The 19,534-nt window shown below is 35.6% G+C and overlaps 1 protein-coding gene across 1 annotated transcript in view; it reads right to left on the bottom strand.

The window, feature by feature from the left end:
- The window catches only part of LOC107664901 (DENN domain-containing protein 1B-like), a 93,652-nt gene that overhangs the window by 14,016 nt on the left and 60,102 nt on the right, over positions 1-19,534 (bottom strand). The window contains exons 13-19 of the mRNA XM_016455589.1: positions 14,953-15,078; positions 10,581-10,682; positions 7,019-7,109; positions 6,131-6,171; positions 5,194-5,232; positions 2,329-2,385; positions 7-93 (exon numbers count right to left, since the gene is read on the bottom strand). Of these exons, the coding sequence (XP_016311075.1) occupies positions 7-93; positions 2,329-2,385; positions 5,194-5,232; positions 6,131-6,171; positions 7,019-7,109; positions 10,581-10,682; positions 14,953-15,078 (543 nt within the window). The remainder of the gene's footprint in view (positions 1-6; positions 94-2,328; positions 2,386-5,193; positions 5,233-6,130; positions 6,172-7,018; positions 7,110-10,580; positions 10,683-14,952; positions 15,079-19,534) is intronic.

Raw genomic sequence — 19,534 nt, 5'->3', positions numbered from 1 at the left:
GCTCACCGCTTTCCTCTGAAGTCTCCTGGGTGAGAGGCTTTTAGTACTGGTGGGAGAACCTGCACAGTACGGGCTTTCCTCCTCTTCAGCATCCTGTCAAGAATCAAAAAGAGAGAGGGAAACTGTGAAATCATGCATAGTACTTTCTTAATATGTACCCAGTTTTACTGGGTGGAATTGTCAATGTTTCTTCTTTACATTCTTTAAAAATTTTAACCATTTTTAAGGTTACGAAAATTTGTGGGGGCGAAATCGGATCATTTCAATAGGAATTTGCGCTATCGGCAGGTTCGTGTGAAAGTAAAGAAGCTCTCTACGCAGAATTCACTACTGACATTGGGTCTTTTTTGCCTGTGAAATTTCTGTGAAGTTTCCATGAAATTTCACTATGTGACTGGACCTTTCCTCCATTTAAGTACCCTGCCGAGAAACAAAAAAACAAACAAACAAAAAAGAGAGGGAAACTCATAAATCTCAAATAATACTCTTAAAACATACTAATTTTTATCATGCACAATTCATCAGTGTGCGTTGCTAGAAAAGTCATTTGATTTTGTCATTTATTAAAGCAATAGTTCACCTAAAAATGAAAATTGTTCCAAATCCGAATAAGTTTCTTTCTTATGTTACACAAAAACACAAAAGAAGATATTTTGAAGAACCAAACAGTTGTTGGTCCCCATTGACTTCCACAGTAGGGATAGAAATACTATAGAAGTCAATGGGGACCATCAACTGTTTGATTACCAACATTCTCAAAATATGAAGGGTTCATTTGCAAAAACCGATAACTCTTTTACCGATAAACCGATAAACATTTGTATTTAATTTCAGAAATCACTTTTTTTTATTATTGTGCATTCCAAGTAATATCAATCAAACTGCAGTTGGATTGTTTTGATTAAGTATTAATAACAAACAAATACAGATAATTTACAAAATTAAAGTTCATTGAACGTATTTTTTTTTTACATATTAAAAGTTTGTTTGCGATGCCTTGAAAGTGGACAATACCGGCTTTTTTGACAAAATGTGTTAATTTTCATTTTTGGGTGAACTAACCCTTTAAGGTACAATCACATTTATCATTGCTCTGTGGCAAAATCTTTCAATAAGAACATTTCAATAGGAATCCACATGATTTGGAGCTTAGCATGAGATCAAAAAGTTTCCTACACAGATTTCACTCACTTTTAAGTTAGTCGTTAGTCTTTTTTTTTTTTTTGCATTCACCAACAAAAATTGTTTAGTATTGAAATCACACAAAATACTTAATATTCTTAATATTTACTAATTTTTATTGTGTGCAATTCATCAGTGTTATTCAAAAAGGTTTCCAACATTTTCCAAAATATCTTTTGTGTTCCACAGAAAGTGTCATTTGATTTTTTCATTACTTAAGGTGCAGTCACATTTACTGTTTCTCTGTGAAATTTTACAGACAAAATCTTTGAAATTTTACAGACAAAATCTTAGAAATTTTGTGGGCGAAATCCAGTCCAGTGAGAGCAAAGAAGTGCCCTATACAGATTTCATCCCTATTTCATTTAAAGTTAAAAGTGACGTCTCTACAAACGCTGTGCTTCACGCATTGATGATAATTTTTTGCCTGTGAAATTTAGGCGAAATTGCCCTAATGTGACAACACCTTTCCTTCTTTTAAGCATCCTGCTGAAAATCACACAATACTTGTACCCGGTTTTATTGTGTGCAATTTGCTATGCTACAAGCCCTTTTGAGCCTTGTACTGCATGATTATTTATACAAACGCAGGCACACCCAATAACACCGACTCATTTGAGCGCCGTCTTGTTCAAATCTGTTTTGGTTTAGCTGAAGCTGAACAGACAGCAGCAGCGTATCAACTGTGAGAGGTCTTGTCTCCTCAGGGCCGCCTTTTAAAGCTCCTGGCCTGACAGTTCACACCACAATTGCCTTATCAAAGACATCAGTGTTATGGAAACATACATCTCGTTACATTAGCTTTGAAGAAATCACTCGCTCACTGATGAAATATGCAAAAAATATGAAAGGTGGTGCTGGGGAGGGGGGTTGACATGACAGGCCATCGCCAGAGGCGCACTTGTTAGAAATGTACACTCCCGAACAAAGCACTAAGCAGGTTTCACAAGCCATTTAAAACCCTGAGTGCGAGCCATGGGTGAAGTCACGTGATCCATCTTAAATAGTGTGTGTGCATGAGCCTGTATGAGTGTGAATGTGAGAGACTGTGAGCTGCCTATCCAGACAGCATTTCTGGGGATCGTAGATGCTTTCGAATGCACAAAATATTTGGTTCTGACAGGATGAGAACTCTGAATAACTCACCTTTTGTGTAATCTTGTCCTTCATGTCGCGTATTTTCCGTTTTGCATGATCTTTGGCCTTTCAAAAGAGAGAAAAGCTACTCAATAGCGGAACTACAAAATTTGGGAAAAATCAAACCACAACCAACAATGAAATGTTAAAAAAACAGAGAAGTCAATCACATCAAAGGGATAGTTCACTGAAAAATTCTGCCATTATTTATTCACCCTCACGTTTTTTTTTTCCATACAATGAAAGTCAAAGGGCTCCAAGGTTGTTTGGTTACCACATTCTTCAAAATACCTTCAAAATATCTTCTATGTGGCACATAAGAGGGAAAGTCATTTGATTTTGCTATTTATTAAGCTGCAGCAAGCCCCTTTCAAGGAAAGTTTGTTTACTCGGCGACCATATTTGTAACGCCTCCGGGCAGCTATTTCAGGCATCCAAGACCAAGCCCTATCTAAAAGAATAGGAGAATCCTGAAATCTCAAAAACTTTTTGCCGAACTCACAATTAAATTACATATTCTATGGGAACCGGAGTTTCTAACGGCCACTGCAGTGACGTGATCATTTTACCAATCAGCGATTGGCTCTTTCATTTAGAAGGCGGGGTATATTCTGCCATACTGCATGTTGCAGTTTCTCCCATTCATAAGTAACAGGAGTGAACTGTCTTTGTATATCTATAGTCTTTGGCTATGGTCACATTTACCATTGCCTGGCAAAATTTAGCAACAACAACAACAACATTTATTTATAAAGCACATTTAAACACAATATAAATTGATCCAAAGTGCTGTACAGTGTACAAACAAATCTACTAATAAAAACAACAACTACACACATACAAAGGCTAAAGAGTAAAAATAAGATTTGAGTCTAGACTTAAAATTGTCCAGAGAAGGAGCAGATCTCATGATAGGGGAGACCATTCCAAAGCTTGGGGCCAACTACAGAAAAAGCCTGATCACCCTTTGATTTGTACCGACACCGTGGCACAGTTAGAAGCAAGTGACTCGAAGATCTAAGTGCCCTAGCAGGACAATATGGCACAAGAAGTTCAGAGATATAACTTGGTGCACAACCAGACAATGCCTTACAAACAAACAGAAGAATTTTAAAATCAATCCTCGATTTAAATAAATGAATAAAACTTGCTCTAATAACAGCACTAATTTGTTTATCAAAAAATAGAGAAGAGTCAAAAATCACTCCAAGGTTTTTTATTTGTTTGCGTACATTAGTTGAAAGTGGACCTAACTGAGCTTCCAAAGCAGGAGACAAGTCAGCAGGACAATCTAATATTAAAACCTCAGTTTTATCCTCATTTAACTGCAGGAAATTATTAGACATCCATGTCTTAATATCATGTACACATTTCAATAATACATCAAATGAAACAGCAGTATCAAGCCTTACTGGTAGATAAAACTGAGAATCATCTGCGTAACAATGATATGAAATACTGTATTTTTGAAAAATGTGCATCAAGGGAAGCATATAAAGGGAAAACAGTAAAGGTCCCAAAATGGATCCCTGGGGCACTCCACACAAGACAGGTGCAGAGAGGATGAGGAAAAATTTCCTAAATTTACAGAAAAAGTCGATCAAGAAGAATGTTATGGTCAATGGTGTCAAATGCCGTGCTCAGGTCCAACAATATCAGCACAACACAAGCACCTGAATCCAGAGAAAGCAGCATATCATTTGTAACTCTCAATAGAGCTGACTCAGTATTGTGTAATGATCTAAAACCTGAAACTTATCTAAAAGAATCAAAAAAATACTGAAGTTGTGAAAACACTACTTTCTCTAAAAGCTTGCTGATAAAAGGCAACTTAGAAATTGGCCGATAGTTACAGCACATTGCTGGGTCAAGCTGAAGTTTTTTCAGCAGAGGTTGCACAACTGCATGTTTAAAACTGGCTGGAACACCACCTTTAGCTAAAGAGCTGTTCACTATAGCTGTTACAATAGGACTAATAGTAGAAAAAACATCCTTAAAAAGACGTACAGGAATAATATCTAACTTAGAACCAGAACACTTCATAGTAGAGACAATATCATCTAGCTGATGTGATAAAACAGGTTGAAAGGAAGACAAACAACTTGTGGAACAAGGCAACTGCAAATGAAGTGATTCAGAAGGAGCAATGGAGGTTTCTCTCGTGTTCGATTTAGTCATGCAGATTCATCGGGTTGACCCAAAGAAAGCTGCATGGTTCGAAGGTGACTTTTAAAATATCTTCAACATTAAAAGTTTGGCAAAATTTTGACAGAATTTAGGCAAAATTGTGACTAAATTTCATTAATGTGACCGCATATTTAGGCTTAGTACTTCTACACAATAACTTAATCAACTTTAATTAATTCAAACTTAATTATCTATCAAGTTCTTATCAACAGCATTGCAAGAGTTCGGTGAATTGCTAAATGTAGACCACTTTCACTTTTGAAGGAAAAACTATCAAATATTCCAAATATTGTGTTTACCAAAATTTCTCAATTGACCAAAGACACAAAATTCTGATTGATACAGGGACATGCAGGATTTCAGACTCATATTTCTAGCAACTGGAACACTAATTAATAAGGTTATAAAAATCAGGTAAATGGAACACAAAAAAAAAAGATATTTTAAACACTGGAACCCAAACAACATTGGTACCTATTTAATTCCATTGTATGGACAAAAACACTATACAGGTATATCACAACATATGTTATAATATACAACAAAATATCTTTTATGTACCACAGATGAAAAAACAATACAGTTTTGGAATGACATGAGAGAAAATAAAGCACCATACTGTAATCCCACATTTGATTACAGCAAATATATGGAGTTGTTTTTGTTAAATCCAAGGTCAGAACTTACCATCTGAAGGTTTTTCACGACCGGTTTTGCCCTCTGCCGCTATGGAGAAGAGAACAGTTTGCTGAGAATATATCTATATAATATATATTATCTCACATAAAATAAACATACATTTACTGTGACAAATCATTAACGGCTGAATAAACACCTTGTTCCTCAAGTCAAAACATTTGTTTTGCCCCAAAGCAATGAGAAACACCTTTGCCATTAAAAACTATCAACCAGGTCTAGTCCCTTTATACGAGTGTGGCACCAGAGAGTGATGATCTCATTCTTGTTCTTGTCTGATTTCATCTCTCGTTCCTGGGTAACATCGGTCTTTACCAGATGAATGCTGCAAGGCTAACACGCTAAACCTCTGAAATGTGCCGAATGCTGCCGAGTTTACATCCCAAAGCCTTGACCGACATGACGGCGCCGCGGCCCTTTCTTATGGATTTGTGTCAGTCAGAGGATGTGAACTTTACACAAAACCTTTTGAAAAAGGCACTCCAGAGAACTAATTCGGCTCCGGCTGATGGATAGAAGGGAGGGAGAGAACGCAAAGAGACAGTCAAAAAGAAAACAGGCGCGAGAGACAGCGCGGAGAGAGGTGAGAGGAAGACAGCAGAGGAGAGAAGAAAAGAGGGCTTTTCTTTTGTTCAATCTATCGAGTAATGGCTGTGTTTCCTGCCAGAAGTCTTGTGTCATCTCCGATGACTGGCTGTCACATCATATCAAGCCTGTCTCAACATCTTAACTGTCCCACGCCACAGTTTTCACCATCTTCCCTGGCATCGCATCTCCACTTTCAAGCGATTCGCTCAACTGGATACGTCTCATCACCTCATAACTAACAGGAAATAATAACGGCGCTCAGCTGCTTTGGGCTTAATAATTCAGCCGAAATTAACATTAACATTATGAGCAGAAAAACGAATAATTGCCTGCTGCTTACCATCTTGGTGTGAATCCACTGCTGATAAGACCTCGAATTACCTAGAAAACAGTGCCGCATGGGAGTGTTAATATTAAATTCAGGATAAAATATTATTCAGAAAAAATACACGAGATATATTACAAAAGGTTGGAGTCAGTAAGATTTCAATAAATGTTGTCTTTTGAAATTTCTATTCATCAAAGAAAAATGTACTACATTGAAAATATCTATTTTTATTTATTTTTTTTTTTTTATTTTTTTTTTTGAGCACCAAATCAGCTCAAGGGTCATATGACAATGAACTGTAAAATGCAGCTTTTTGAATAAATTACATTTTAAAATGTATTTAAAAAAAAAACAACATTTCACAATATTACAGTACTTTTAATCAAACAAATGCAGCTTTGGTGAGCATAAGAGACGACTGTGCAAAGAATGTTACCAACCCCAAACTTTTGAATAGCAGTGTATGTATATTCAGAAATATATGATTTCCTTTTTTATTAATTCATAGTGCAACAGATTATAAATAATATTTAGAAGGAATCTGACAACTTTTAAATAAAAGAATACAAATCTACGACTTAGTGAAACAGCTTTGTTTACTAAAAAAAAAAATAGTTTGAATAACTAATTTTAAAATAAAATGTCTCTTATTGGAGCTTTTTTTTATTTTAGAGCTTGACAACTGCTCACTTTTGCTTTATTTGTATGGAAAAGAGCAGTATGGACCTTCTTCAATATTTCTTATTTTCACAGAAGAAGGTTAGCAAATTTCAATTTTGGCTCCTTCTGTTAAAATTGTACATTGCACAATGCCTAATGTTATTATAGCTACTGTTTCCTGAGAGTAAAAGTCATACAAGTGTGTTTTCACTCATTGAAAGATGGAGAGGTGGCACTCACTTCTACAGAAGCGCCCCTCTGTGATCTCCTCTTCATAGACGTCTGTAAAGCCCCTTCCTGCGTTTAATTTGGCCAGTCTGCCTTCAATGAACTGCCGTCATAAATTAAAGTATCACATGTTATTAAGGAAGAAGGGGGTTGGAGAACAACACCAAAACAATTCCATCTAGACTGCTCCAGACGTGGTCACGGTGTGTAATTTACATCAGATGATGGATTAACATGGCAGAGGAGAATGTTGTGTGAGCAATGCCTTTTGGGAAGTTTAATTTCCTCTCTTGTCACGTAGACGACATAAAAGGGATCTAATAAATATGCCTATTAAAACTAGGCCTATGACATTTTATTTTCCAAAATATGAAGATAAACTTTATTTGAAACTAGTTCTAAGTGTAACAAAAAAAGGAAACAAAATGATAGATAACTAGATTTTAAATATATTTTCTAAATATATAAAATATATTTCCTAAAAATATATTTTCTGAACAAAATCTGAATAGTGCATGTCAAAGCAAATGAAAAAGTCACCTCCACTTGAGTATTGGTAGCTAAATTTAAGGAAGGATGTGGGAACTTATATTGAATATGTATAATAAATAAATTTTTGTATTTTAAGGATAAATTAATTAAATAATTAAACGGAATAAATATACTACAGATAAATAATAGATTTAATAACGATATCAGGAATAACAATAAAACATTATATGAAGATATAAAAGCAAAAAAGATACAATATAGAGCACCTTAATAATTTGAACAATGCTATATGAACAAGAAAATATGGGTTTGTTGTAAACCATAATTTTATATTACCGCTATACATATTTATTTAATTTATTTTGGTCCATAAACTCAAAAACAAAGTTAAAGGATAAAAGCAATCAAGGAATACATTAAGGATCTGCAGTTTACCCATAGTTTAATTTTCCAACATTAATACAGCTATGTGATGTACTATTTTACCTTGTGATTAAATTAAAAACGATTAAATAATAAATGCATTTGAAAATGTTTTGTTTTGTTCAACATCTAATAAAAAGTACCAGACAAATACTTGTATGTATGCATTAAAACAGTTATTTTTATACTTTAGCAGCACATACCTGCATATGTATTTGTATAAAATGTTTACATTAGAAATACTGTATATAACTTATTTCATATTGCATATAAAACATACATTGAAATGCTTATACACTTGAAAATAAAGGTTCCAAAAGAGCGTTTTTGCAGTGATGCCATAGAAGAACCATTTTTGTTTCCTAAAAGAACCATTTTGAAGAACATTTTAAAAATCTAAAGAAACTTTTTCGACTATAAAGAACCCTTTTCTGTATTTGAAAGGTTCCATGGATGTTCAAGGTTCTTCATAGAACCCCTGATGCCAATAAAGAACCTTTATTTTTAAGAGTGTATGCTTCTCTCTCTCTCCATCTCTCTCTCTCTCACATCACTAACAAATCACATGTGCTTCTTGATTTTTGAACCATTTTTGAAAACATTAATTTAATGGGCCCACTGTAGTAACAGTGGGCCAGAACAGGTCCCAGATGTCCCAGTAACAGGGTAAGGACATCTCTAGGGGTCAGCACCTTTCATTGGACTCTGCTACAGGGTAACTTCATTACAGTTTCTTTAATGAGTGATGAGACCCACAGGGTTCAGCCTCAGCCACCCTACAGCCCAATTACAGCATGTGATCAGGTTAAATTAACACCTATCCGAAACCTTATCCTTCAGTATCTGGTTACAGACACACTGTTGTACCATTAATTGGACACTGCTTCTACCTATCTGATTGTTTTGGGGGATATTTAAAGATGGGTATCTAGGAACAAACACTTGATGATGGAGTTATTGTTGATTGTTTACTAAAATGGCACTTTTTAATTTTTAATGTTATATCAATGTTGCAAAATGGTATGTTCAGGGTAAATGCATTGCAAGTGTATAAAACTATATTAGTGAATGAAGTTATAAGTTCTTTCTATATCTTTCCAGCCAATGTTGCCTTGAAGTCATCCATTGTTGAATGTGGCACCATGCGCCAGTGGCGAGTGGTTACGTCTTTAAAAAGGGATGGTATGGCTTTTTAATTGGATTTAGTAGAGTTTGCATCAAGCACAATGTGAGGTCCCACGTTATATTAGGTGGCCTTTCTATACTGCTGCTATTAAGGTGGGATACGGGTAAGGTTAGGGACAGGTTTGGTGGTATGGTTAGGTTTAAGGGTTAAGGTGTAAGGGACGGGTCAACAGTGTAATAAATGCAATTACAGAAATTAATTACAGATGTAATTACATGCAGGTATTTTTTACAATACAAGTACAATGTAAAAACATGTGTGAACAAAATAAATGCATTGTATTAAATGATTAATTTAAATGTAATTACATAGCAGTTAAGCCCACCTAATATAAAGTGGGACCCAATGTGATTTTCATTCATCGAGATCCGGCAGCAACAATACAGTTTTCCACTTGGGCAAACAAACCAATGAGAATGCGCAACAATTATGATGATTCTTAGCCATAGAGAGTAGGCTCCAATGCTGCTCACCCAAGTTGAACGAATGAATCAGTTGGTTCCGACCATTATTATTATGTTAGCTTTATGTTACACCTCAAATGAAGGGGGAATTCATAGTAACGCTTCCGCACACAGTTCGCTCTCAAAAAATGGGATCGCGAAACGGGGTCTAGTCAAAGAACATTTCTTCCACTTCTTGTATATAATGTGTTATAAAAGCTTTGTGATCTTCAAGTTCAATTATGACACGAACAAAAGGCAGTATCGCTAGCTGGGGAAACGTTTCCAAGCAACTAAATATGCTGAATGCAACTACACTGCATTGAAAAAAACAACAGTGCTGTGTCTGAAGGTTTCGAGGGGGTAGTGATGAGAGTCTGGAGGAAGAACTGGTTAACCGGACCCGTGCAGACAGGAAAATGAGGAGATGCCAGAGCGCTGCGAGCTCTCTCTCGTTGGCAGGGTGATCGTGAGTTAGCATCAGGCGCTGGAAGACGTGGGGGTGGGGGGAGTTTGGAGACAGAAAGCAGGTCGTCGTTGACAGACTTCCCCCGCAATCTCTTGGCAGCCTTTACTCGTTTCTAGGCAGGGCTGGCCTCCAAGCGGATGTAGTTCATGGTCAGAACGGGGCACAGCGGTTCTGGCTTTTTGCAGTATGGCCAAGTTGGAGATAAGGCCTCTCCCGGAGCTACTGCAAGGGCGGGAGGTGGAGATGTCTTTGAACTGCTGGTCACTATCTGGGTTTTGGAGGGAACGTTAGGCGGATGGTGCATCAAGATGGAGATGTGATTAAATGAGCTCGTTCCGGGTATAAATTAAGACTTTAGCGGAGGGGGAAGGAAAGAGACTCGATATCATGGCCATAAATATAGCTGGAGGGAGCGTTGGTTCAAGTGTAAGCAAGATTCCCTAAGAGTTACTGTGCAATATGTTGAAGACGTATTTATATAAAAATCATAAAAAAAGCCCAAAACAGGCAAAGTAATTTATGGTTGAGGGGGAAAACTGCTTCCACTCGTTTCCACTCTACCTGCTTGAAGAGTTGCAGGTTCACGGCCATCTCAAGGAAACTTCTCATGGTGCTGGAGCGGTGTGCCACGAAGCTCTTCTCGCAGAAGGTGATTGGCTCTCCCTGGGGACGAGAAAGCTCACTTTAATGACTATAGACAGTCCGCTATTGGCTAAAATGGCTGCAAACAGTGCTGCTTCATCCGAGACTCGCAGACAGATGTTTTGTTTGACTGCGCTCGCTTGTTTATCATCATCACCCGTTGCAATCAATTACATCATTTCACTTTCTCTCCGAGTCACATGAATGGATAAAAAAAAAAAAAAAGTTGCCAGGAGAGAACTAAGGCTTGTTGGGAGCCCGCACTTCGTCTGTGTGCGTCAATGAGAAAAGATTTGAGATCCTGTGGCTTGTGGGGTTGAAAACAGTTTTCAATGCGAATTGTTCATAAATCCTTCCCTGTGCAAATTTTATTGTATTGTCGCGTTGAAAGCAACTATGTAAAAATTTGTTCTTCTTGGATCTATGTTTACTATCTGTAAAGCTATTTTTATATAAATTGTACGGAATATAAATATAAATTTTACAATTGTTAATTAACAAAGTTTTCAAAGAAATTCTATCTTCTTGTATGCTAACTATTCGTAACTATTTGTAAAACTATTCTTATACAGATTGCACTGCACTGTCACAGTGAATGCAAATTTTTATGTAAGAATGGTTTTGAGAACAATTTTCACAAAACTTCGTTCTGGTTGTTTCTACGTAAACTGTAAAACTGTAAAACTTTTCCTACAGTATTACATTGTTCCATTGAATGCAACTATTTATGTAAGAACAGTTTTCACAGAAATTTTTGTTTTTTTCTGTGGACTATTCATAAAACTATTCTTACTGAATTGTCGCATTGAATGCAACCATGTAAAAATGTTGAAGTTGAATGCAACCATGTAAAAAAAGTTGTACTGCACTGTTGACCTGAATTGCATGTGACTGTTTATGAAGAATAGTTTTTATAATAATTTTCACAAAAAAAAAAAGACAAACTGCTTGCATTAAACCGCCGCATTTAATTGCATGCAACTTTTTATACAAGTATAGTTTTACAAACAATTTTCAAATAATTTCTGCTTGTTTATAGATCATTTGTTTTTGTAAATCATTCCTATATAAATCGTTGCATTGAACTGAGTGTGACACTTCGTTTTTTATGAATAATTAAAGAAATGTGTTCTGCTGTTTCTTTGTAAATCGTAATTTAGGGTTGTGCCGATAGACGATAGTATCGTGCATCGACGATAGTCAGAGATATCGACGATATCACGTCTTTGTCGATAGTCAAGACGATATTAGGCTCATTCTCCTATAAATGTATGAAATGATTATTATTATTATTAATATTTGGTTTGCCTTTATAATTCGGCTATTATTATCAAATTGCCCCGCTATTTCACTTCAGCACCGCATTTCACACTCGCGCAAATAAGGATTAGAGCCTGTAGCCGGTGAAGGAGTCTCCAACCACAAACACAGACGTACATCATCTGCTGATATAAGGTATTTCATTGCATTTTAACAAGTAATCTGAATGGTCTATATATTGCAATATTTTAACCGAGCCCTCACTAACTGAGTTTAACGCCACAGTTATGTTAGAACACATCTCATCCTTGTTTCTGTGGTGGCGCGTTGAGCTCGTCATGGGGCGCATGGTCCTGAACGCTGTATGACTGATGTATCCGTTCAATTTAACTTTACTCCAAATATATGAACTTACCTGTTTTAAATACGTTTATATTTAACGTGTTCGTTTATGTCCAATATTTAGTGTTAAACTGTTGGTCTTTAAAATAAATCTACTTTTGATTTTCACCGTTGACTGCAGACCTTTTAGACTGATAACGTCCGTGCTCTGATGCGGCAAACTTGTCTACATCGTCTGCTGATATAAGGTATTTCATTGCATTTTAACAAGTAATCTGAATGGTCTATATATTGCAATATTTTAACCGAGCCCTCACTAACTGAGTTTAACGCCACAGTTATGTTAGAACACATCTCATCCTTGTTTCTGTGGTGGCGCGTTGAGCTCGTCATGGGGCGCATGGTCCTGAACGCTGTATGACTGATGTATCCGTTCAATTTAACTTTACTCCAAATATATGAACTTACCTGTTTTAAATACGTTTATATTTAACGTGTTCGTTTATGTCCAATATTTAGTGTTAAACTGTTGGTCTTTAAAATAAATCTACTTTTGATTTTCACCGTTGACTGCAGACCTTTTAGACTGATAACGTCCGTGCTCTGATGCGGCAAACTTGTCACAGGACACACGGTCCTAATAGCGATGTATGACTGTTTTATCTGAATATATATGAAATAGCTGTTTTAAATATTTTTATATTTAACACATGTTTATCAGTATGTTTGAAAGTATATTATTTCGATTATTGGTGCTTTCATAGGCTCCCTCTCGCGCGCCCGTAAGGTTTAAAACACCACATAGTTATGAAATAGCCTATGATAAGTACAGAGAGTTTCTCTCTTGCCACCACCCATCCACGCACACACACACGATAATATCGTGTATCGGCGATCTCACGGGCTGGCGATATGACGATTTGAAAAATGACCATATCGCCCAACACTATCGTAATTCCTACGTACATTCCTACGTAAATCGCATTGTGACTATTTTAGTGAAGAATAGTTTTCCACACAATTTTCACAATCGTTTGTCTGTTTCTATGTAAATTGTCCGTAAAATCATTGTTACATAAACTGTTGTATTTAAATTAATTATTTAAATATAATTTTTAAAATAAATATAATTTATTATTAATAATAAAATGGTTTTACTAACAATTTTCACAGAGACGCAACATGCTAAATATTCGTAAAGCCATTCCTACTTAAATTATCACATTGAATTGAGTGTGATTACATGTATATCAACAGAACAAACAAGTCTCAATCTTTTTTGATCTAATTATAATCCAATTATACATTTGTATAATTCACTTTCACAGTAGCTAAATGGCGTGGCTTAAAACCTGTCTTATCTACGCATTTGTTACCATCACTCCTGGTGCTTGGGGGTCAATAAAAAAAGAGTCCCATGAGGTATCGCACTACAGTGACCTATATAAGTCCATGATTGCCGACTCTTGCATGGGAGCTAATTATGATTTCCCTGCATTGTTTCATTTACAGCTCAGTTAGATGTTGCCGTTCTGCTAAGGCGCTGATGGGAAAGCATATGGGCTTCATAAAGCAGAGCGGTATTTCACACAGATGATTCGTTGCAAATGGAGGAACCTCTTTAGATATGCCGCACACAGAAGAAAAGCCATTATCGCAGAACATGACAGTAATGCTGGATGTGTAAAATCAAATACCGCTATCGCATTTCAGATGCATGCAGGAGGAATGATGCATAAATTACTGATTTTATAATAAAAGATTGCAACTAATGCATTGTTTTCAGCTAAATAGCACTGCAATGCTGTCATTTCAAAGACAGATGGGTGTTTTTGGTCTCAGTAATAACAAAGTGAAATATTAATCAAAATAAAGCAGCACAAAGGCTGATTTTCAATTGTTCGACTTCTCAGAATCCTAATGAGCTATAGGGCCGACTGTCAAAAGAGCACTCCGTATTTGAGCTTGTGTTTTAAAGCAAATGTGAAGCAAATGAAATGAGGGGCTTAAAAAAAAAAAAAAAAAAAAACGAATAAAAACAGCAGTAATTCCATGTAGATTTGCAAACAATGTGCTCAATTGAGGCACCGCTTTGAAGGCTAAGAGTTGCGCAGACTTGACTTCGAGCGTGTGTGTATTTTTTTCTAGCGGCGAAAAGACAGTTTGTGCACAACCGTTGAAACATCAATAATGTATCTTTGCTCTGTGGGTCTACACAAACCAATTACTCTCTGCCTTGCCAACAAAGGTGGCCACATTTGACAAACAGAGAGCGCACTTTGTTTTCCTCAACGCCACTCATGAAACCAAGAGGCACATTTCAGGAGTTAGAGGGTCTGAGAAGACCACGAAGGGCCTGAGACTTCAAAGAGACTGTCCGGGCTTTTCAACATCTGACATTTCGGCTATGCAGACAGGCCCACCTTTCCCTGCACCTGTTTTTCCCTTTCTTTCAGCCTTTCTGTGTCTTGAAATGGCTTTGACTCAAAAATAAAAACCGGCCACTTCTTAGTTTAAGGCTTATCTGAAATATTCAACATGAAAATAAAATAAAATAAAAAATGTTGAACTAAAAAGCCTCACAGGATGGCAATTATTGTATTATGTATCAAGACGATACATAGTGTTGATAATGTGATGATAAGGTGATATTTTGCAAAGAACTTGAAGTGAAGAGCGACAGTCTTACTGGTTTATATCTCAGGGCGTCCCGATAGGAGCCAAACAGCGCAGCCTGAGCATGCAGAAAGGCCCGAGCCACCCCGCTGCCTGTAGCAGTCGACTGCTTTTTCAGCTTACTCTTCAGACTGGAGACCTGAAGGAGTGAAAGAGAGAGAGAGTTAAATTAACACCTCTGAAATAGGTGGAGGAACAGGCAAACCCATTCAGGGTGTGAAGTGTCACATTTACAGGTCACCCCCCACCATAAAAAAAAAGAGAGAAAGAAATAAAGAAAAGCCTTCTATCTCTCAAGAGCACCTGCTGCTCTGTTAATTGAAGCGATGGTGCTGTATGCAGGGATGGGGCCGCAGAGCAAAATGACTTTGGCGGGGAATCTTGGGCTCTCGTACCCTTTGCTTTTTTTGCCTCGTACACCAGATACTTTCTAAATCTCTCGACATATGTATACTTTCATTATTTCATGGTATACACTACCGTCATCTGCCACTCGCTGCCTAGTAGTTTTTTTTTAAAGACTTTGGTACTGATGAACATGTTTTCGATTTTTGAATTAATTTTGTTCTTGTATATTTGTGAGGCTGAAGAAAAAAAGGTGGAACAACACAGTCTCACTAAAAAAGTAAATTCTAAAATAATAAAAATTTTTTTGCAAAGGTTGGCTCATTTTGCCATATGTCAAATAGCATGACCCAAAGAAAACACCAAGACGTTCATAATAAAATTGTCATAATATTTTTGAGGAAAAAAAATTAAATAATAATAACCAATAATTAAAATAAATAAAAAATTCTATTCAAAAATTATTACTATATTTTTAATGAATGAAAAAATTCATTTATGAATGACTTTTTATTAATAAAAATGTTTTATTTAATCTTAAAATCACTTGACATTAAAAAAATAAATAGCATAAAAAACAGTACATTCAAAATGCGAACTTATTTGACCCACAAGAAAAAAAATAAAATACACACACACACACATATATATATATATGCAGAAAACATTTTGTCATGTGACAAGAAAATCTTAAAACAGGGAATTATAGAGAGTTCATGTTGTCATATGTCAAATGGAATGAATCAAAGAGAACACGGAGATACTTATGATGCAAAATGTCATAATATTTTTAAAAAATAATTAATTTATTAATTCAAGTTAAATCAAAATGACTCTGGGAATAAAAATATAGTAAAATTTGTAATTTTTTTGATGTTAAAAGCACTTGACATTTTTAGAGTTATTTAAACGTTCGCTGAAAATAGTATACAATTAGAGAGAGCAAAGGTTAATTCATGTTGTCATATGTCAAATGGCATGACCCAAAGAGAACGTTTTTGAAAAAATAAATAAAAAGACATTTTTTTAAAAGATAACTAAATTCATTAATTAACTACATTTAAAAGAAAATTATGTTGAAAATTTTTAAACGTATTTAATTTATTATATAATTTTGTTGAAAATACAATAAATACATAATAAACACATGAAATTGTTTTGAAATGTTACCTTTTTTGTCATTACTCCATAAACAAATATAAATCTGCATACTTGTATATAAATGCATTCTTCATAAATAAAATAATCAAGGAAAATCATCTGAATTGCATGTACCCTTCAGATTTTTCCCCATACTCCCAAATCTTCTGTATCAAATCATCCAAGCCTGTCATGAGACACAGCGGTGCACAAACATATGGGGATGAACCGTGAAGCGGTGCTTGATCCAGGTAATGTAAGGTTAACCAAATTGATTACGTATGCTGCGGTGCTCATAACCATCTGCTGGCAATTAATTTGCACGCCTGCAATTCACACTGAGCAGCATGCATATCAATAATCAGTTTAGCTTCCTTCAGACAGACAGACAGACAGACAGACAGACAGATAGACAGATAGACAGATAGATAGATATCCCCCATACTCCCAAGCCTTCTGTATTGAATCATCCAAGCCTGTCATGAGACACAGCGGTGCACAAACATGGGGATGAACCATGAAGCGGTGCTTGATCCAGGTAATGTAAGGTTAACCAAATTGATTACGTATGCTGCGGCGCTCATAACCATCTGCTGGCAATTCATTTGCACGCCTGCAATTCACACCGAGCAGCGTGCATATCAATAATCGGTTTAGCTTCCTTCATTAGGGAAGATCAAGTGAGGAGCATAAATGAGAGCGTTTAGGTGATCGGCTGAATACCAAGAGGCAGCTGGGTTTAGGAACACAGGAAAACCACTTGGCTGAATCATCACTGACCCTTGTGGAAAGAGGTTTTGCATTCAGGCCGTTCACAAACTGTGGCATTTTTCCATATAGAACGAATTGCATTTTTGTTGTCTTTTGTTCTATTCGTCTCTATTGGGACGTGCCTCTTTTTCACAGCGTCCCTGAGCTGATGTGGCGAATACTCAGAAGCATCAAACAGGAAGTTTAGCGGCGCTAAATTAACAAGTGTCATCTCCATATTCACACTGGCTAAGTGCTTTTATGTTTATGTAAAGTTGGCGCCATATTAATATTTCATGTTCATGCGTTGTCTTTTTTCCCCTCACTTCTCTCGCTTTCCCCAAACAATCCGTTAAACAGTCTTCATATTTGAAGAATCAAAGAAAGCAAAATGCCACTCACACTCAGGAGAATGTGCAGCATACCCAGTGGGTAAATAAGAGGAGATAAAACAAAAGGTTGTGCACAAGAACGTCTTCACTATTTCTGTTTTACATTTAAGATTTCAGACTATGTATTTATATTTCTTTAAAAATATTAATTAATTTGTTTACAGTGTATTTAAATTACATTTGTTTTTATTTTTATGTCTTTTTGTTACATTTTTTAAATTATTATAGTTTTTTCAAAAAATTCTACCGTATCCATAAAATAAAAACATATCGTCATTTAAATCTGACTTAAAAATCTTCATTAATATTAATAATTAAAATTTTAAGCCAGATTTAAATAACTATAATATTATATCATAATAATAATAATAATAATAATAACAATTACTATTTAATATTTATTATTAATAATATTTAATATGTATTAAATTACATTAGATTTATTTAAATAAAAAATACATCGAATTTTTTAAATAGGTCTATATAACATACATAACATACCTGTTCTGTATAACATAAAAATATATGTAGTAATTTAAATATCACTTAAACTTAAATATTTCTACATTAAATATTTTCTAAATTATTTAAAATATATATAGAGAATAAATATTTAAAAAATTGTATTATAAATAAATATACACATTTTCTAAACATTTTCTAAAAAATGTTCTTAAAAATAATTTAATTTCTTTAACAATTACATTTTCAAAAAGTTTAAACTATCTCTATCTATCTATCTATCCATCCATCCATCTATCTATCATTTAAATATATTCTACAATCGTAAATGCATATTACATATATATATAAAATTAATTAAGAAAAACTTAGATAAATTTCTTCCTGTACATTATTTACATTTTCTAAAAATCTTAAACATTAAATTAATAATTATTTAATGTCTATATCTAAATTACATATGTTTTCAAAAAGTTATTATATATATAATAACTCAATTATATAATCATTGACATATATTCTACAATCTTAAATGCATATTATTCATTTAATTAAATATATATATATATATTTTTTTTTTTTTTTCTCAAATAAACAGAATTTCTTAATGAACATTACACTTCAATTTGCCCTCTGTCAATATTTGATTCACAAACCAGACAGATTCACAAAAAGACAATGCCGGTGATAAACTTCAAGTTAATAATTGGGCGGCAAAAGCGTGGCCAATAATTGATCAGTCAGACTAATTAACCACGAGACTTTGAGCAACGTTAACGAGATGTGAGCGGGGGGGCATCAGAGGGAAGCTTAGCTCTACAGGTGATAAACCTATTTGGCAGTGACATTTTTTAGTGTAAAGTCATACAGCCTATGATCTGATCAAAGGGAGACTCCCCCATTGGGTCCAATTATAACTATGCTATTGTAGGAGGTGGAGAAGGAGGGGGGAGAAAAGATGAGTTATGTTGAGTTATGATATTCATAATCTATGCAGAGAGGCCTTTCCACTATAGGTCTTCTCCCCATAGCTGTGATCTTTTCAATTTACATCAAGCGAGGATGGCAGAGGATGAAAGTGCAGCCTCCGACTCGCCGAGCCTGCGGAGGGCAAACACAGGGCCTCATTAAACTCTACTGCATGGACTCCCCAACAGGGTTTGAAGAGCGTCAAGTAAAGAGCACGGGGTCAGAGGTGGCCCTGGAAACAGATCTCCATTTAACTCACCAGCTGGAGATGATAATTAGCAGGTGCATCACTGTCTCCTGCTCTAAAGGATGAGACCATGGAGATCTGCTCTGCGGTGGGCTTCTATTATACACTCGAGTTTCAACAGAACACCACTTCTGAGACGCTCAGTCGCTCGCACACACACACAGGCCCTCCTCGAGAGCTGAGCTGTTTATGGTCAAGGGATTTTAATTCATTGAACTGGACAAGCCGCAGACAGGTGCTACACACAGGCATATCCTCACACATATATTTTACACTTCTTCTGCCAGGCT

Source organism: Sinocyclocheilus anshuiensis, unplaced genomic scaffold, assembly GCF_001515605.1.
Source record: "Sinocyclocheilus anshuiensis isolate Anshui unplaced genomic scaffold, SAMN03320099.WGS_v1.1 scaffold417, whole genome shotgun sequence".
Classification (NCBI taxonomy): Eukaryota; Metazoa; Chordata; class Actinopteri; order Cypriniformes; family Cyprinidae; genus Sinocyclocheilus; species Sinocyclocheilus anshuiensis.
Note: the sequence above shows the minus strand (reverse complement) of the source record. Positions and strands in the feature narration are given on the sequence as shown.